The sequence below is a fragment of the Sturnus vulgaris genome, chromosome 4 (genome assembly GCF_052056855.1).
Source record: "Sturnus vulgaris isolate bStuVul1 chromosome 4, bStuVul1.hap1, whole genome shotgun sequence".
Taxonomy (NCBI): domain Eukaryota; kingdom Metazoa; phylum Chordata; class Aves; order Passeriformes; family Sturnidae; genus Sturnus; species Sturnus vulgaris.
The window spans coordinates 38695769-38716739 of record NC_142246.1 but is presented as its reverse complement, the minus strand read 5'-3'; the positions used below and the strand labels follow the sequence as shown (position 1 = coordinate 38716739).

Below are 20971 nucleotides of genomic sequence, written 5' to 3'. Positions count from 1 at the left end.
TTTCTCTTCTCTTTCAAAGGCTATCTAATATTGATTTTGCAGATCATTGAGTTGGAGAAACCCTACCCATAGAAAAATTTCCATGTAAATAAATTTTATAAGAAGTTTTATTTTGCATTTTTTTGGTGGAGAAGAGTTGAAATCTGTGCAGAAAATCTTGACAAAGAAATATTTTCCATGTAAAATGTTACTACCATGAATGGTTATATTTTCAGAAAAAAAACCAAACACATTTTTGACCCATCTTTATAAATCTCTTATTCAATGTCACTTTATTATGTTTAACTTGCTTTATAATTAATTGTCATTCTTCTTGGAATAAAAGGTGAGCATCATTTTTTGGTTATTTTTTTCATATGGAAATATTTTAGCTGTAATCTGAAATAATTTTCTTTCCCAAAGAGAAAAAAATGTAATTTATATGTCGGTTATGCAAAAATGTGTGAACTAAGAGTATACAGGTCACGTGAAGCATCAAGTAGAAATATTCAGCCTGTTAATCAAGGCATTTCTAAACTTCCCCTGGGAAGAAAATGTATTTTGGAATTATTTGTCCTATTGGTTTCTCTGATTTAAAGCTTCTGAATTCAAAATTAAGCAGATGAAGTAGAGCTGCATCAGTTGTATCTATAGCTTTCTTTTTTTAATAGTCCCAGCATTTCATGTGTCCCCCCTTACTTAGTTCAGAATCATGCAAAATGCATCACAACCTCTCTTTTCTGGCATTGCAGGAATGCAGGATTTCAATTACCTCAGCAGCAACTGCTTTGAAATCACAGTGGAGCTTAGCTGTGAAAAATTCCCACCTGAAGAAACACTGAAGGGCTACTGGGAGGACAACAAGAACTCTCTTATAAATTACATTGAGCAGGTAGCACAAAAGAGGATGGCAAAACTAGTTACTTTGCATAAAGCTTCTGAACTTTGTGCTTTGTGAACATCTAATTCAAAATATCATATTCATCCAGATGTTACTTGAATTCTTATTTGTCTCTGTGGTGGTAAATTCTGTGTGATATTTCTAAATAAGTGGATGAAGAGTGGAAAAGAAGGATAAATTTACAGTGTAGAATCCTTCTCAACCTGCTTAAGCTGTTGCAGACATTTAATTTAAATTATTTGTGTTGGATTCCTCAATGAAAAAAACTACAAATCTTAAGTCTATGATTGACTCTCCCAGCGCTGGTGTGTGTTTTCAGAGAGATGGATTGCCCTCTGCAGATATTCCAGTGTGTGTGCAGGCATGGGATGGATCATTCTATGGATGTACAGGAACCTGAGCAGCTGGATTAGACCATATAGAATTTCTGAAACCTGAATATTGTAGTTAAAAATTACAAATATCAATGGTATCATTAGTGATTGCACACCTGAGATTGTGAAATGAGAAACACACTTTGTTAGAAGAGCAAATCAATTCATACATGCATTTCTTTAAGGACTCAATTATGCAGAAATGCTTTAGTTAGCCAGAAATCTGAAATATTTGAATATTTGAAGTGTTATACTGTTAAAACATTATCAGTAGGCTGAGGTAAAACTGTACATGTCCTGCAGGTTTTTACCCATTCTTTATGGAATCCATCTCAAATTGTTCAGCTCCTCTGCACAGGGTTAATTTTCTCTGGCTCATGGAAAGCTATGTTGTCACTGAATTTGCAAAGTTGTTCCTGTATAAGATACATTTTGCCAACTTCCTTTGCTCCTGCAGAGCTACTGGCTTTATCCTTGAAGTTCAGATGGTCTGTTTGGCATCAGTTTTTATCTTCTTTCAGAATAAGATGGCCAGGTCTATGCTCCAGCTCCCCTGGGAGTGCTGAGGACAGTGCAAATACGTAATTTCTGCTTTTCCAAGGCTTCTCCCACAGTATATATTAGAGGAATCTGAACTAAACTATAGCAGCTGAATGCACCATATAGGTTCATAAAGGGGAAGATCAATATCTCAAAATAAACTCAGGATCCACAAATCTTTTCAAAGGACATGCAATCTGAGAGAACCTGACCTTCACAGTACTTTACTGCTTTGTTTCCAGGCTCCCAATGAGGTGCATCCCAACATCCCCTCGTCCCCAGTACTGAGAGTTCCCTATTTCTGGACATGAAAAAGCAGTTGATTCTCAGTCTCTTGCATCTGAGGAGTTTGCTTTCAGACTGTGCTGACAGATGCACTGTCAGGAATGGCCTCTCTGCACTGAGATCATATCGGTGTTTTAATTTCATATATAGTGGGAGCAGACACATTAGACACTGCTGAGGCTGTTAGCTTGAATGTGAAGGAGCAAGGACATCACCCACCACTGCCCTTCTCCCACAGTCCAGGAGGGGAGTGTTGTGACTCTCTGTGGTCCCAGCTCACAGAAGTGGATGTTTTGGGTGTGCAAAAGAAAGCTCAAGCATCTCACAGAGGGATTTCCCACTTAAGTCCAAGTGACTGCATTTACTTTGCTAATGCTTCACCTTTGAGAAATTATGTCTACATTCTTACAGTTTTATGAAACTTTAAAAAAAAAAGTTTCTGTATGCTGTTCTTTCAAAGATTTTCCATGCATTCATTAATTCTCAATATAACAAAGATTTGAAAGTCAATGTTTACGTGTATTATGATTTGCTGTGTATTTCTGAGAATTACTTGCATTGAACAGATATATTATTATAATTACCTGCTGAATTATTTTTCCTCTTCACTCTCTGTTCCATTATGATATTTAGTATTTATTGTTGATAGTGGTTAGCCTGTAGACTGTGGGGTTCATAGCATGCTTGGTTAGATACATCAGTAGATATTCCATTGCCAAAAAATGCCATCTTTTCTAAAAAAGTTTTTATTTACCATTTGTCGATGACCTTATTTATTTTAGATTCATCGAGGAGTGAAGGGTTTTGTTAAAGATCTTCAGGGCAATCCAATAGCAAATGCTACAATTTCTGTGGAGGGGATAAGCCATGATGTTACATCAGGTGAGTGTGGTACCTCAGCACTGCTTTTCCTTGGCTTAGTAACCTGGAGCCATTTCCCATCTTTTAAACTGCAGCTTGAAGAGAGCAAAAGTTTGAAGCCAGGATGGTACATTGTGCCTCAAGAAGCTTGTTGCCCACAGGATTTTATTAATCTCTCACTTTTGTTTTGCTCTCAGAGTAGCGGAGGCAGTTTTGTTTTTTTTTTTTTTTTAACTTCATGGATCTCTGGTGTAAATTGGTTTGGGTTCCTCTTGGTTATTAATGCTCTAGTCTGTCTTCTGATTTGTGAAGCAAATAGTGTTTCACAGCTCTGGCAGGATTTAAAGCCCTGTCAACAGTGCTGTTTTTAGTTTGAAGGCTAAATTTTAGTCCAAAAATCTTACATTTTTCACAATGCAGTCATACCTTTTGGTATGTAAATTCTTGACAGATTTTCAATTTACATAACTTCCTTCAGCAAAGATAAATTCTCTCTGCTGTTTACAATTACATGATGATTTTTCAGAAGGGTGATTCTGAAAGATGAAGGCATTGTGCTGGTTGGTGTTGACAGAAAATGACATGTCACTTCCTCAGTGACAATGTGCTTTGTTCTAGGAATGAGTTCAGAAGGTAGCTCACACAGTGTGCCAGCTTTCAACCTATCCTGTACACCTAGGGTCTCCTATCCTGAACGACGTTTTTTTTTATTTGCAAAAGATACTGATTAGAAAAACAATAAGTAAATGTCACTGCTTTATGCATGAGCTTATTTTATGGTCATTTTCTCATTATGTCTCGCTATACTGTCACAGAAATGCAGAATATTATGGAACAGGACTGGTAGAATATCCAGTCACCTCTGATCTGTGTTTGCACATCACCTGCAAAGAGACTGCCAGCACTTCTGCCAAGCAGGAGAACAGTCTGTGAAAACATTCGTTACCTTCTGTCACTGTAAACAAGAAGGCAAAATGTATAGAGACTGGAAATAAATTCTCAGGCATAATGAAAAGGGAATAAACTGCAAAGAGGTATTTGGAGGTATGAGAGAGGGAGGTATGTGAGAGAGAAGCTCATGCTTCTATGATACAAAAGTCGCATCTAATCCTAAATCTTTTCACATCATTGAGTGTGTATAAGACTGAAAGTCATGTATTGTCAAAACAATGATGGATGAAAACAAGTACTTGGAAATTAGCACAGTCAAAATGAAGGAGAAATATTCTTTGGCTTCTCTCCTGCTTATTTATTCATGAGTTGAGACTGTGCTTTGTTCCAGGGACAGGAATTAGACTAGATCACTGCTGTAGTTCTACTGCAGTATTTGTTTTTCCATTCTGTTTTATGAAGAGAAAAATCTCGGAACAACTGGACTGACTACTGACATTTTTTTGACCATGCAAATAGGAGACATTTAAGTAATATTTCCCTTTTTACACTGTGTAGCTGCAGGTATGGTGAAAAAGCATTTAAGAGACTAATACAAAGAGCATGGCCAAGTCTTGTAAATGGCACTTCTTGCTGAACTTTAGAATAGCCCTGCAGTGTTTTCTGGAGGTAGAGAAATTCAAATTATTAGCCTGTGACAAATTAGATCATTGCCTAGTGCTGGTGCAGGGAAGATCTGAGTCTTTGTGAAAATGTGATAGGGTCATTTCTAGAGAAGATGATGATGAGTTTTGATGCTGTGACTTGAAAAGATAATCTGTAGTAACAGTGCAGTAGGAGCCTTTCTTTGACCTGAGTGGATCAAGCTTCCATTTCTTCATTTCCCTGAAGCAAAGGAAAAAACCTTTCACAATGCCTGGATACTGAAACGTGTAGATAATGATGCTTCAAGGGTGATACATATGCAATATTCTAGGAAATTATGATTTAGAGCTTTTTCTGAAAGATGAGAAAGGTAGTCCCACTTATTTAAATATGATGAGAATAAAATTTATTTATGTTTGGATTATCAGAATACTGAGGAACATTAAAAATCTGTATTGCATTGCAAGTAATCTCACACTTAGCAGGGATTTTACATTGGCTGTGGGGTGCTTCTAAGGTGGAAAAATTGTCCTTTTCTTCAGTCTGATGGAGAGCCTTCAGCCTTAGCAGGGAAAATCTTTCATGGGAGCTCCAGCACAACTTCAAAATTTACATCTTTTTTTTGATTACCTGACAGGAAGTAAATATTATATATATATATATATATATATATAAAATATATACATGCAGCTTTTACTGAAGGAAAAAAGAAAGAAAGAAGGAAGAATCCTTTCAGGCAGTCAAAAAGAAAGTGCTGACAGGAATATAAAAGACTGACATATAAGCCTTTCTTCTTAGCTGTGTAATTAGTCTTAGACATATATATTTGATTCTTTTTTTCTTCTCTACAGCTAAGGATGGTGATTACTGGAGATTGCTTGTGCCTGGAAATTACAAAGTTACAGCCTCAGCACCGGGCTATCTAGCAATAACTAAAAAAGTGGCTGTGCCCTTTAGCCCTGCTGTTGTGGTAAGTGCTCACATATGTTGGTTTATTATCTATTATACATTTAAAAGGTCCCTTTTTCCCTCGTGGTAGCAGGAGGTGATTTTTTCAAAATATTCTAGAACATGCTAATTTAGAAAGTCTGGAAATTACTCTTCCAGCACTTAATGCACCAGCCACTGAGAGTAATCTCATTGGATACTCTTCTTGGCATTCTTATTTATAATAAAACGACACAAAGAAGGGCAGTACTGAGATACTTAAACATGTTATTGGTACATGTCTGAATAGCCAATCAGAAGATTACAGCATATCTTTTAACAGCACAACATAAAAAGTAAAGAGATGTTGAGGTTTTGATTGAGACATATTTTTAATTTAATTTATCAAATGAGTACCTACTTAGGTTAAAATCAGTGGTCAGCTCCATACAGAAAGGTAGCAATGGGCCATGCCTTGCATAGATATCCAGCATATGAGGTTAATAAGACTTAGACTGCATCTAAGGTTTCAGAAGCATTTTTAATTCACTCTATGTACAGATGTGGAGGTATTTAAAATAAATACTATTTCACTAGTGTGAATCACCTGTTAAGATATACTAAAGCAGCACATTGTATCTACATTAATGAGCTGTGTGTTAGGAAAAGCTTCCCGGATCTTTTTGATGGCATAAAATGGAATGCATGATGTGATGTGGCGGGGATCTGCAGTGCTGGGTGTTAGCTGGGATTAGCTCAGCTGGTCAGAGAATGGAGCTCATAAGGGTTGGACTTGATGACCCTCATGGGTCCCTTCCAACTCAGAATATTCTGTGATCTGTGTTGGCAATATGCTGATGATACTTTTTATAATATGCCATATGATTTATGTGGCTGGCTGTTATTCAATTTTAATTTCATTGGCCCATACTTTTTGAAATTTTTAGTCAAGTGAAATACAAGTGGACAGACGTCTGGTTTTTTAGGAAATTTTGCTCACCTGTGTGTATTTTTAGATAAGTTATTGTACTGTATACTAGTATTGCACATATTTAAATCAGCTTCAAGACACTTTGGAATAAACCTAGCCTAAACCAGAAGGTATCTCTCTAAGCCTTATGTTTGTGTTAAGCATCTTCTTTCAATAAATGGCTCTTAAAAACCTAACTGTTCTCTATCTGCAAATCTAACTGATGTTCTTGATTGTTTCTCTTAATCAGGTTGATTTTGAACTGGAGTCATTGTCTGAAAGAAAAGAAGAGGAAAAAGAAGAGTTGATGGAATGGTGGAAGATGATGTCAGAAACACTAAATTTTTAAATGAGGATTTTGGCTTTACAGCTTTTAATCTATTATATGTTGACTTAGTATAATGTACTGTGGAAACTCCCTATATTCTAGATTTTGTGCACTTCACAATAATTAACTTTGAATTTTTCAGTCATCTTTTGATTAATATGATTACAAATAACTACTAGCCTCCTAGGTAGATAAATAAGTTAATAATTTTCTTTCATATCGTTATAGAAAATTTACTGTTCTATAAAAATCAGAAAAAAATGAATGAATATGCAGCCTATATGACAGTCTGTTGTGTATTATTTGCAAGTTCAGAATATGTAGGTTAACACTTGGTTTTAGAAAAGAAATATGCTGTAGTCAATTACTGATGCTGCCAGAAATATTTGACAGTGCATAGTAGTAGACAGTGCTCTTCACTGAGTTCTATAATGGATGTTATTGAAAAGATTTATAATAACAGTGTGTGGTGTAATAATGATTTACAAGGATTAAAATTCAGTATAAAACTTTGTATGTCTCTGGTGTTGGAGCTATTTAAATATGTAAGAAACATAAGCTGACTTCATTTTAGTAAACAGAAACAAACTGCATAAACTCCTATTAAAGATGGCATAGAATGAATTCAGGAAAAAACAGAGCTTTATTCCTTAAACAGTTGATAATGTTTGAAGATCAGGTTTTAATTATTTCTCATTACTTGTTAAGCAAATTAGAAATTCTGAGTGGAAGAAGAAGAGCTAGTGCATCTCATTTATATGCTGCTTGTGTTTGTTTTACAGCAAGAAAAAAATCATTTCAGGCGATGTTTTAATTAAATAATTACCTTTTCAACAATCTTTACTAGTATCAGTGATGTCTAGATAATCAGTTAAAAGTTCATCTTTTCACTGAAGGCTATCAAAATGTTACAGTTTAGACAATGAACTGGAAATCTACTGAGATTGTATTTTTAGAGTTGCAAGTCAAGAATGGATTTTTTTCAAGCTCTGTTTCTTCTGCTAGTCTTATATAAAACTAGAAACAAGACAGATAAGTAAAATTTTTTCAGTGTGGTGAAATTTTCAGAAAATTGGTGAAGAGGATACAAAAGCAACTTTGATTTAAAACAGTTCTTTTTGGTTCCCTTTTCATTTTTGATACTTTAATTAACATGTTATAGTATTTTGGCTAAGATGAGTGAAATCTACAGAACCAGGGAATACACATGGACCATAGTAGGTGCAAGTTTGGTATAATTCTTCGGAAATGACTCCTGTTCTGCTACTTGAGATAAGCTAAGCATCTCGTCTGTTTGAAAGCTTACATATATTGCTAGTCTATTTTAATTCAAGATCAGATATTTGATACAGATTTCCTTCCTCTGTTTTTTTTAATAGCACTCTCTGTGTTTTGATTAGCATATTATTTTAGCTGATGGTCGTTCGGAACCAATCAAGAGTGCACTATCACACTCCTGCTGCAAGTGAAAAAATCACATAATCAGGAGTAGGATTCAAATTTACCTCCTTTGGGTATTTAAAAATTTACTGCAAATACTGTTTTCTGAGAATTTAAAATTCTTTAATAAAAATTGCACTTGATCCTTTTAAGGGATAGGCTAAGGTTTGAGACACAATGGTAAACTGAACAGCAATAAAAAAGCATAAACTTTCTCTCTCTGATCAAGAGTTTGTGATGTAACCTGCAGCTCTTTTGGGTTGTAAATGTTTAACTCCAAATTTCAGAGGAAATTTGCTTTATATAATGATGAGCTTTGAATCTCCATTACAATGAAAAAACCCAGTGGCAAATAAAGAATCTTATCTGAATGTGTCTTAGTAACACCTGGTGGCTAGCTGTGCACAAGAGCGTGCATAAAGGATGCCTTGTTATGCCAGCCTGGGTGTCTGTGACAATTTGAAAGGCGAAGATGTAGCATAGAACACTCTGTATTTGTCAGTAATGATCTTGTTTTTGACTGAACCAGGTAAAGTTGAAGCAAATGGTATAAAAATGAATTATAACAAGATGTTGCAGTCACGTGGGCAGATGGCTACAGGAGTGTACACTAATGTAATAAGGCAAGTGTATATTTGTACAGAACACCCTGGTCTGCCTCTTCCAAACCTAAGAATTTCAATCCAAATGACACTTCATGGTACGATGCCTGTCATGCATCCAGTCTTCCTGTGGCATAGTTAGTGCAGACATTACATCAAAGTGATCTCATGACAGGTTTCTAATCCATACCTGTGTGATGTGTGTGGGATCCTCTGGTCTACTGTTTCATACATCTGCGATTAAATGTGGTGTCCCTTTAGTGATCTGTTTGTTGTGCTCTAGATGACTGCCTGCTATTACTGTGTTCAGAAGAGATTAAAATGATTAAATGTTACAGCACCAGAACCACTGACACTGTTCTTGATCTAGGTAAACATCCTAAAGAACAGTGTAGCCAGGACTCTCAATAAATTAATTCATTATGTAGTTTTCTGAGCTGAGCTATGTTGTAGGACTGTGTATGTTTAATGGAAGATTAAAGTGTTATGTGATGCTGAGCTTTTGGTTAAAAAGGCACATGCTGTACTATTGTACAATAAATCTACACTTTTATTTAAAATGTAAAATGTGTGAGTAATTTGCAGGTTCAAAGTGTGACCTCTTTGGCTGTGCATGTCTGCAAAGTATGCCATTAACATTCTCAGTGGGTGCATATCCCAATTAATTTGAACAGAGAAAGGAGACCAGGATTAGTGTTGATAATCCACTGAGAGCCGTCCAGAGCCCCTTAACTTTGTGCCAGAACATCCTTGTTTTGGAGTATACGTCTATGAGCACTTCTGCAATGGAGGCTTTCAAGTCAAGTAAGAGATAGTAACGAGATGCTCTGCCTCTGTGCCGAGTTGGAGTGGACAGGGCATACACTTTTGCATGTCTCTCTTACAGCATTTACAAATCACTTGCCATATTGATCCTTAGGATTAGAAAGCACAGTGTGCAGTGTGTTTGCAAATCTGTGGTACTACACATTCCTTATAACTGCAGGGGTCAGGATTATAGAAAACCAGTCAAATAAAATTACTGCATCTAAATTGTGTTTCCCAGCTAGGTTGCGGTGTTGGCATCCATAGATGTGAATTCACATATAGCCTTGGCTAGTTCTGAGCTGCTAATAAAAATAATTAAGTGTGAATTAAAACTGATAGGTTAGAAAGAATTGCTACCAAGTTTCTCTTGAGTTTTTTTGAAAGCTCTAACAGGTGTCTTAGGAACACTTAATAACTAGACCATGAAAGGAAGAATTTTCAGAGAAGATAGGTTTAGAGAAGCTTGAATTTAAAGTTAAAAGGTGCAGTTCCAATGAGCTGATTTTCTCCCATATGTGTGTTTAGTTTGACTCATGTCTGCGGAGGCTGTAGAATAGCAGCAGTTTAGTGACGGCCTCTGAGTTAGAGCAGCTCCCTAGAGCTTCTCAGTAAACCTGCTCCACTGAAGGAGTGCCTTGTTTCCTGTTTGGGATTAGCTCTGGAAATGCAGGACTGAGAAATGCCACTGCAATGCTTGTTTTCTGCCTTCCTGAATCATGCAAAATACTTGTTCTGATCATCTCCTTGCAGGCATTTTATTCCCTGTGTTTCTGTTTGTAGAGTTATGTCTGTTATGAATAATTTACTGCTTGTTAAATTGGCTCATAGGTTTGGTCATTGACACAGCCTCTCTTCCATTATTTCTGACTCAGATAATTAAACCCAGAAAACAAACATACTCAAGAGATCTTCTGAAATTCATGGCATTAAAAACCCCAAAACAGTGGATTGGTTTGCCTCCTGGCATTGAGGGTTTCAAGTGAGCTTGCTTCAAGGTTATGTTTTTAAAGCCTGCTTTAGGGAGACAAGTGGCTGACAACTGAGAAGCTAATGTAATCCTATGCATGCAGAGACCAAGGCTTTCAGCAGTATAACAAGTGCTAGAGTCAGAAGTGTAAAAATGAGATACTTAGAAACAACTGCTGTTTGCTTTTATTAACTGTGATAATGGGAGTATATTAATTGTGTTAAATGGCCTCTCAATGCTGATCTTTGTTCATCCCTCCTTATTTTACCTCTCTGCCCCAGGCACTCGATTTCAGCAATGACTTAAAAACATCCATGATTAGGCATCATTTATCACACTGCTACATTTTCCCTGAATTAATAGTTAATAATCCACGTTATTTTATCTTGGTTCTCCTTTCATATTCAATTAAGCCACTACAGATTTTTGTAATCACACATCCCTGTGCACAGTGGAAATTGTCAAAGAGAGAAGATCAAGAATTTGGCTCCTGCATTGGGAATGTAGAGGGAATTTGACATCTGGAAATGTATTGGAAGCAGTCTGGTATTGTGAAATAAGTGGATTTTACAGAGATTTTTTTCTAATTATTCTTTAGTAAAGGCTGAATAAGGTTATGGTGCTGTGGGATTCTAGGAGTACAGTATGTCCATGTCTTTAGTATTAAGGTAAAGCTACTCTGGAAAGGTTCCTGTTATTACCCTTAAGCCTAGAATCTGAGTAATCAGAACTATCTGCTGTCAGGGCTGCTCATTCTGCATTAGCAGCAGTTATTTTCATATTTTCTACAAGAAAGATGCAAAATAATAAACAAGAAATAAAGTCTGCTTTCACAATGTGCAGAATTGGTTATGGAACTTGAGATTCATTGCAGGACACAAAGTAGAAATCATGGTGGTGAGCTGGACCAGTTGCAGCCTAGAGCTCGCTTAAGCATTTGAACTGCTGCTCAGTCAAAAATAGGAAGGTAAATCTGTGTGCCTTTTTTCTTACATTCACCCACTGAGAATGTGATCAGGGCCCTAATTTAGAGACAAAATACAGAGCTAGATGAACATGCCATCTGTCAGTAGCCTGGCAGAAATAGAGGGGTCCACAGTGTTGCAAGACCATGCTGCAATAGGAGATTCCAGTTCATGAGCTTAGCAGAGCATCATCTCTGTGGTGTGCTGGTATCCAAGGGTGTAGAACCAACACCCTTCCCCCATATTCCATCACCCCTTCACAAAAGGTAAATTAAACACATTTCAGAAACTATGGACAACACTCGAGAGAGGACTCAGCTGCCAAGAACAGTACAAAATTACAGTCTGACTTCCCTCCCTTCAGCTCACTAAATATCTGCTCATGTGGCTTTTCTTGGCTGCTTCCAGTTCTTTTGCAGGGTGTGTCAAAAACTAGCCCAGCCTGAGGAGCTCAAGGATCACTTGTGCCAAGACCCATCAGGAGTGGATTACAGGGTTTTCTGGTGTCTACAAAGATCCCAAGTTTGCACTTAGAATTACAGAATCACAGAATGGTTTGTATTGGAGGGACCTCAAAGACTATGTAATTCCAACCCCTCTGCAGTGGGCAGGGAACCTTCCACTAGACCAAGTTGCTCCAAATCACATCCATCCTGGCTTTGAACAGTTCCAGGGGTGGGGCATTCAGAGCTTCCTCTCTGCTGTCCATACCATAATTGGCACAACTCTGAATTTACTGGGGGTGCTGCAGCTTCTGGTTCAGCCAGGTTCCCTGGCATGGCCTGGCATTGTGAATCTTCAGGTCTCCAGAACAGGGACCCCACCAGGAGCTTGCTTTTGGCCTGCCTGCTTGGGGCTCTCTCAGCAGAACACAGCTGCTTCACATTCCTGGTGGTACAGAAGGGATGAGCTGGCCTGTGCCTGTGCCTCTACACCAGAGTGTGGGAGACACACGTTAAGACTTGGAAGCTGGGAATTGTTCCTGGATTCCATAGATTAGACATGAGCAAGACATGGTCTCTGAGAAGTGACTGAAGAAACTCCAATCTGAAAAGGAGTATCAGCAAATGTCACACCACCTACTTTCCCCTTCAGATTCAGGTAATATATTTGAAGGTTTATCATGTTACTCATATTTATCCCTGTATATGCATATAGCAGCATATCTGCTTTGTTTCCTGTGGGGGAGGGAATGCTTTTCAGTTTGAAGAAGTTTTGGATAAAATACAGAAGCAGCTTTGGGAGCAGGACAAACAACTGACTGGCTTGTGCTGCACAGCATTTATTATCAATGTGTGGGAAAGGAGGGCACTCACTCCAGTCCCAGTGTTACGAGGTTTCAATAAACATAAATAAAAGTTTTGGATGTCTGTTTTTGCACAAAACCTAGGACCTAGAAAGGTCTTACTGCAAAGAAAAGCAGTACTGCAAAGTTTATCTTTTGGATTCACTGTGTGCACACATACATAAGCGTGTGTGGGAGCAAGGGAGCAGGGCAGGAATGCATGTCATCTTTCCTGGGCTATTTTAGTCATTTGACTGCCCAGAAATCCTTAAAGGCACCTACTCTGTTTACCATAAAGGGAATGCAGGCTCCTTGTTTTATGTCTAAATTAGACTCCTATGGCAGCAAGTGAACCCCAGGCTGACCCTTGTGTTAGGGGCTGGGTGCCCCTGACTGGGGAGAGCCAGGCAAAGGGCAAACCTCAAACAGGGCCTAGGGAAGCCTGGGATCCAGGCAGTGCTCACAGAAATGTTATAAAATGTGTGTCCTAGAGCTGTGTGTAGCTGTGTGGCTGCCCTGCATTGCCTCTGAGGCACCAGGTGCCCGTGGTGCACTGTGCTGAAGGCTGCAGAGCTCAATCTGTTCCTGCATTTCGACCGAAACACCTGACCAGCTGCTCTAGCAGGGCTTTTGCAGAAGGAACTTCTAAAGGGACTGCTTTCTTGTGCCTTCTGGAAACTGAAAGACTGAATGAAAAGAAACTTCTTGTTATAACAGGACATGATAAATGCCCTTCCAAATGAATATAGATTCTGTCTTCAGCTTTCTATTTCCATGTATGTCTGACAGGACTCAAGATCAGATGCTTGTTAATGTATGTGGTAATATGCAAGATGTTAAACATCTGCAAAATCTTCTGATCATTTTTGTAATGTCTGAAAAGTTAGACATAGCTTGCAGGGAATTTCCACTGAAAAGAAACAAAATTTGGAGGATATCCCAAGTTAAGTCATTCAATATTTGTTTGCCAGTGCACTGGATGGTATTATGAGATGCCAAGATAAATTCAAATTAACATGAAAAATATGCAGTCATATTGGTTGTGGGTTTACATAAGTTGCTGGCACGTTATGTTAAGAATTCTCAGATAAATAGTTGCCAGGAAAACAAAGTTCAAATGAAAAAAATAATAATTATATCTAATAGACTTGAGTAAGTGGTACAGAAGAATGAAATTTTTATTCTGTGAAATTTTTCTTCAACAAAGCACTGAAATATGGAGATATATTCACAGACTGTTTCCAAAGTAATTAATCTCAAACCCCTTGTTTAAAATTTAAGAAAATTGGAGCCAAGATAAAAATAGAAATAAGTGAAGAAATACGTAAATAAATAAATAAGTGAAATAAAAATACAGCAAATACAATTTTTTAAAAAAATAGAAAAATATTGCAATGAAATTTCTGTACCCAAATAATTCATTTATGATAAAGCTTCCTGCGTGCCTCTGGAAACTGTGGGTTGAAAAAAAATTAAAAAGGGCTATTGAAAGTTAAGGAGTAAAATTTTGAAAATATACCAATTTGCTTCAACTTGATTCATTTTTGATATTTTATAGTGTAATGTTTACACTTAAAAGCAATTTTACTAGTTTCATAGTTTTTATTAATGTAGCCACATGATAGAAACCACAGTCTCACAAAGAAAGACTGAACAAGATCAAACAGTTGGCAGCTGAAACCAGGCAAACATAGAAGCAGAACTAATGTTCAGTGTTTTCTCAGTGAGGCTAATTTACCTTTGAGATAGTTCATGTAGTGGTGCAGTAGATTTTTCATCACAATAATTTTTTTTAAGTAAGGCTGTTATCCTTTTTAATAGCTTTTTAAATGCATTTGTGTTCCTTGGCTGAGCTACTTTATTCTTCATGGGGTCTGCCCTTTCAGTTGATTGTCCCACCTGGTTTAATTGTTTCCTGAGACTTTAGATAATCACACACCCCTTTGAGTTTCTGCTTCATTAATCTAAGAGCATTTTTAGATTCACTAATTACAGGGTTCTGAAAATTCAGGCTTGGATTCCGTGGGCAGTATCTGTATGCTGTTAAAAATATCTCGGTATTGATTTTCCGTGCTTGCTTTTGATTTATTTCCCTCACTATCTGTGATCTGAATGAAGCTGAGTAAGTTTTTTTTGGCTTTGATTCTGAACTGAATTTTCAAACACAACAGAACCCGCTGAAGTGTTACAGAAATGTGTTTGATTTTCAGATCAATCAAAATGCTCTAAAGGGCTTTCTCTCCTCCTTCAGTATTACATGTTTCTCGGTTTTCTTGGAATTTCACTGTTCCTAGAATTTACTAATTAAAGACTGGCTTGCTTGCATGGTATTTTTAATGTTAGCAGCTTCAGTCCCATAATATCCAAGAAAATATTTTGTATTGCAAATCTGCATTCCTCGGAAATACATCTACTTCCATGGGAAGGGAGGAGATGTCAAAGCTATACCTTTTTTCTCCCCCACTTCAGTAGTTCGTATTTTTTCTTTCTCCATACCCTCATTTTTTCACTCTAAGACCCCCCTGAGATGGATACTAAAATACTGATAAGACCTGTGCACTACAAAAGGTGCTGGTTTCCAAGTCAGTAAATATGAAAGAAGTTATGATGAAATCTATTGCCTAAAAGGTGAAACTAAACTGCTGCTGGTAATGGGAAGTCATAGAGTAACAGACCATGCACAGCTTTAGCATTTCTGTTGAACAACATCATTATTCTGGGCTTTTAGACAGAAATTGTTGAAGGTAATGAGTTCATGTTCTACCAGATTTTCACTCAGGAATTATTCTTCTTGAAGATGGGGCTAAAAAGGTGTGATCATAGAATGTAGTTCAGTTCCTCATATTTTATTAAGTCTCTTATATTAGACCAAACTATTCCATGACAACTTAGAATTTCTTTTAGACAAATGGCTGCTTAGGTGGATACTGTGCAAACCATGAAAAAGCACTCACAAAAGGGAAACAAAGACTTTTAAAGAGGTGAAAGGCCCAGTACTTTTCTTGGTATGTTACAGTCAATTGTACTTGATTCTAATGTTTTTTTTTTCAATTTCTCATTTCGCCTTGCAAGGCATATTTTTCCTCCAAGAGAGGATGACCTATGAAATGGCTTTTCTTGACCTACCCTAATCTCCACCACAACAATTTCAATACTTAATAAACTTACTCTTCCAAATAGTTGGAACTGTTGCTTTATTGTTTTAAAGTCTTGGATTATGACCTGGATCGTCTTAATCTTAGAATCAAAACCATGCTTGGTAATGAGAGGAAATATCAGGATAAGCTTCATTAACTGTAGGGGAGCAGCTAAGAACACAAACATCCAGGAGCAATTCCAGTGCAACTCTTTCTTGCTTACAGCTGGAGCTGACTGGAAGGCTGTGTGTTTTTTGAGACACTGGACGTATAGTGAAGGAAAATAACAACATCACACCCCACTTTATATTTTATGCCACATAATTTTGTGTCCCTTCTCTGGGCATAATTGTACTGTGGATTTTCACACCTGACTAGATAATTGGTGTGGAGGAGAGGAAGCTTAAAAAGGAGATTCTGTTTGATTTGCTCTTCTTTACACTCCTCTGTCATCAACTAAGTAACTAAAACTCCTTAGTAATTATTTCCTCTAATATCAGAGTCACAACTTCTGTTACTTAGATTCTGCCAATCTCAAGCATATATTTTAATTTGACTTTTTTCAGATATTTCTTCTAGAAATGATGTTGAAATCTTGAAACTTGATTATGCATTGAAACTATGGGATACTGTGATTGGGCTGAAGGTCCACAATGGCCACAGTGGCACTGCTGTGGGGATGGTGGCAGAGATGTTCCCAAATGTACCAGCTGGGACTCTGTGTTCTGTGCAGCCAAGCAGGAATTTGCTGGAATATTTTGAAGCAATAGTTCATATTCATTTTGCTTATACCAACATTATAATTTTGACCTCTGTGAAATGTATATGCCCATAATGATTTGTTTACAATGAGGTTATGAAGAGCCAACACAAAGAGACACAACAGGAAATAGCTGTGTGGAGATGACAGCCCTTACCAGTACAATCTTTTAGCTCTCATCTGTGTTCAAGTTCAAGGAATATGTCTCAATTATTTTCATGTCATACTTTTCCAAAGAATGTTTTCCCTTTAGAAAACTGCTGATCAAAATAACCATAAGATAAAAATCAAGTAGTGCAAATATTTCCTGTTACAGCTTTCCCCCCCGCAAAGTCCTCAATATTTGAAAACTTTGCTTTGAAAAACTAAAAAGCAAACAAAACCTACAAATCCCCTTGGAACTTGGATTATAAGTATGTGAAATATCTAATCATAAAATTAAGAACTGTGTAAATCCCTAAATACCTTTTGATTATTACTAGATGACCAAAACTAAAAGAGATTCTGGATATCTATGCTATTATGTTTCCACCTTGAAATTCTGTGAAGGGAGAAATATGTTGTGTCTCAAACCACTCCTCCTGCTGGGCAGCATCCTGTGCTAGAGAGATGGGACAAATACAACTGCATGAGATGATTATCCTCTGTATCACCCTAATATAATATTTTGCAAGTCATCAAATCCAGGTATTTAAGCACCTGTTTGTCCCTTATCCTAGGTCTCCCAAGAGAGGAGGAGAGATTAAACATGTGCTGAACTGATTGTCTACCTCCCATTGTGATTAAATAGAGATAACTGCCAGAGTCCATTTTCCACTCTGGCTATAAAACCATTGAATTCAGTGGAATTGCTCTGGATTATAAATGTCATCCTTGGGAGTAGAAAATGACCTTGTGTCTCTTTACTTTCCACCACAAAGATCCTCTTTCCAGCTTTCCCATGTTGAGCAAGGACAGATTGGCACATGCTACTACTGCACATTTCCCTCTCAATTACCCATTTCCTCTCCTCTGTGCATTTTTTGAACAATGTGTCATGTTCTGAAACCTCACATACCTGAAACATTTGGAAACACTGAATTCTGGACACATCTGGTTATTAGATTCGAGATGGCTGCCCCTTCTGTGAATAAAATCCTTACAATTGCCATAGGAAATTCCATTAAATTTTTCCCCTCTATGTTAAAATTCTGCCTCCAACATTTTACTGCTACATTTATTAATAAATAAATTTTATAGTAACCATGAATAATACTGTAGAAGCTTAAATGAAAAATGCTATTTTTAGGACAAGGATGTAAAATCCTCTTCCAGGTGGGAACATACATCCCCCACAGCTAAATTCAGTGGTAGAGTTTGCCATCCACTGTGGTGAATCCTCAATGACAGTTTATGGCCTTTGGGAAACAGATCTGTAGATGGATAGAAGTAATGTTTTTCTGTATACTTTTACTGTGAAAATTTGTGTGTGGCCATATGATCAGCAAACACTTTCTTGTAAAGTTATGGTGTGAACAGCTTGAGAAACCTGTTGTTTGACTTCAGCCTACTGATGTTTGACATCAAACTGGCACACAGAAGGGCTCTTAGTACAAGCTGCATCCTCTGTTCTTAACAATCAGTAGAACAGTGTCTTTAGAAATGTCTTGACTCTCCTCTACTTGCTTAAAACAATATTTTTACCATGCCAGCAGTGTAAATGAGAGGCTGGTTGCTAACTTAAATGCTGAGTAGCCTTGCTAGAGCTGCAAAGAAATTGTGGCTCATCAATTGTATGCCATCGAATTCTCTGTGTTATTAGGCTTCTATCAAGAGGAGTTCTTTCTCCTCTGAATTTTAAACATTATGCTATTTCCACTTTGGATAAAAACCCCAATCAACTCATTTAAAGTTACTAGAAAATTATCGAGCATACACTTATATATAATCTCTTCTGTTTATAATATTTTTTTCTTCAGTTAACAAAAATTTACTTCTCTTCTGGAAAAATTAGGCAGATACTACAGCTTGTAACAAGAAATACTTTATTTTTACACCTTGCTCTTTGAAGAAAATCTCTGTTTATTTTATTAACTCATTATATAGCAAGCTGGCGATCAGGTAGTAATTTGTAAATGCTTTTATTTCTGGTAAACGGGTGAGGAACTGAACTCCAGTTACAGCAATTGCTGATTTTACTAACTACAAGCCAAAATGCTAAGGATATGTCTGAACTAACTTGGATGGTGCTGTGCCTGCCTCACAAGTTGTGAATTTAGGGCTGACATAACTTAAAGGATAGCAATAGAATGAGGCAAACAGTCCACAGGAGGGAATGGAAGAGGTGTACTAAAATCTTTCACTACTTGTGTATCATAGATTATTACAGACTTTAATATTAAAGACTTAGCTGAGTTGCTGTCCTATTAAAGAAAAGAGAAATATTTACATGGCTGGTATTTGTACAGTATCAGTATCCTGCTGAATTAGTGTTCAACATATTCAGGAAAAAAAGAATTTATTATCACCCTGTTAGTCTATTTACACTTGCTACCTTTTCTCATGGCCTAATGCCCAACAGCTGCACTAACAAGAGACATTATCAGCCTTAATTGTCCTTCACCTCCCTCCCTGCTGGAAGGGACCAATGTGCTGACAGAGCCAGTGTAGTGTTTCATTTTAAAGGGCATTGGTTAGCTTAAACAGTGGGGTTCTGCTAAGTTGACTCTTTTAGACTGTGATTAATTAGGGTGCTTGCCAACTTCCACCCTTTTGGCCACCTGCTGATGGGCTCCATGTGTATTCACATTCTGGGGCACAGTGTAAGTAATATCTGTGGGTTAATAACAAACAAAAACTGAATCTGATAAAGGATATGTTTTGAATATTAATTATAGTACAACAAATATAAGTAAGTAACAAAGTGGGGAAAAAAATGGCCACAGTCTATCAAATGTGGGTTTTTTGTTACTGCACCCAGTGAAAAGTATTATGATAGGACAAATAAAGTGAGAAAATGAGTTAACAAGGAGAACCAGTAATTTAAGCTCCAACAGCTAGCAAAAAAAAAAAAAAAGGTAAAATCTGGTTTATATATGCATATGTTATTATGCATTAAAATATCTTTCTTTATGCATAAAACTAGGCCTTTGTTATATTGTTGAAATGGCAAGACACTGAAAAAACCAGCTGTAGCCAGTTCTTGTATAATATGGTATTTGTAACTGGTATTGGGGCTTAAAGGAGCTTCCTCAGTTCCATAATGTGGAAGCTGGATTTCGAAAGCAGAGGCCACTTCCTTTTCTGGTAATCGCAAGGATTTTTTCCTGTTCTTTCTTTCCAGTGAGGAGCCTGTTTCTCTCTCAGGTGCAGATGGGGTGAGTGTGAAACTATTTTTTTTTTCTTTTTTTATTCAGCATTCACTGCAGTACACGGTAGCCAAGGAAGGAATGGGCGGAAGGTGAGAGTGCTCAGTGACAGAGTGGCCTCCTGCAGAACCTGGTGGCCAGGGCCTCTCATGTACTGTGCCACAGCAATGTGCTCCTTTGGAGCTTTCTCTTTAGCATAAGTTAACCTTTGCATTCTGGATCTGGGTCAGTGTGTCTTGAAAGAACTCTTCCAGGAAAGATAAATCTTACCATAAATACTGGGGAAATGTGCTTCAGAGGTCTAGGACTGGGTGTAAAAGCTCAGATTCTTACACTGGACTGAGGCTGGAGTGTTCAAAGTGGCGGGGCATTGCTCAGCACTCAGTTGTTACAAGACTTCAGGATGGCCAAGCTCCACTTTTACAAGCTCCTAAATGCCTTCTGTTTGTAATTTGGGTGTGCTGTGCCTCCAGCAGTGTTCACAGCAGGGGAATGCAGTGACCATTACCAAATGATGCAGGCAAGGATAGTGCTCAAAGGTGGGGTATGGAGCTGCTAACACCTCACACAGAGTGGTGAGCTGTGGGAAACATCAGTGTCCCAAACTGTCTCTCTTAGGACAGGATTGGCAACCTGCCACGTGTCTGCCTGGAGCAGCGACTCATGGCTTGGGGAGCAGGGTAGGAACACCCTGGAACAAAGGTCTGGAACAGTCCTTTGCCCGCACGAAGTGGGCTCTGCCACCCCAGGACTGTCAGTGCAGTTTAGCGCTGTCCTTGTCTCGATAACAGTTTAATAAGTTACTGAAAGTGGCATCAGAATGGGATTGTTCCCCTCTCCTCCACCCAGTATTGCCCCAGAGTGGGGTGGCTGTGCTGCTGTCAGGGATGAGAGTCTACGTCCCCTCCAGGGGAGGACCTTTGAATCCAAATCACTTGTTGCTGTGTGAGAATAGTTGAA

At 37.7% G+C, this 20971-nt stretch overlaps 1 protein-coding gene across 1 annotated transcript in view; it reads left to right on the top strand.

Annotated features, from left to right (window-relative positions):
- CPE (carboxypeptidase E) overlaps nt 1–9310 on the top strand; it is a 55718-nt gene extending 46408 nt beyond the window's left edge. Inside the window, exons 6-9 of the mRNA XM_014878556.2 lie at nt 732–871; nt 2862–2961; nt 5328–5446; nt 6624–9310. Coding sequence (XP_014734042.1) covers nt 732–871; nt 2862–2961; nt 5328–5446; nt 6624–6722 — 458 coding nt within the window. The 3' untranslated portion in view covers nt 6723–9310. The remainder of the gene's footprint in view (nt 1–731; nt 872–2861; nt 2962–5327; nt 5447–6623) is intronic.
- Nucleotides 9311–20971: the final 11661 nt, after the last annotated feature.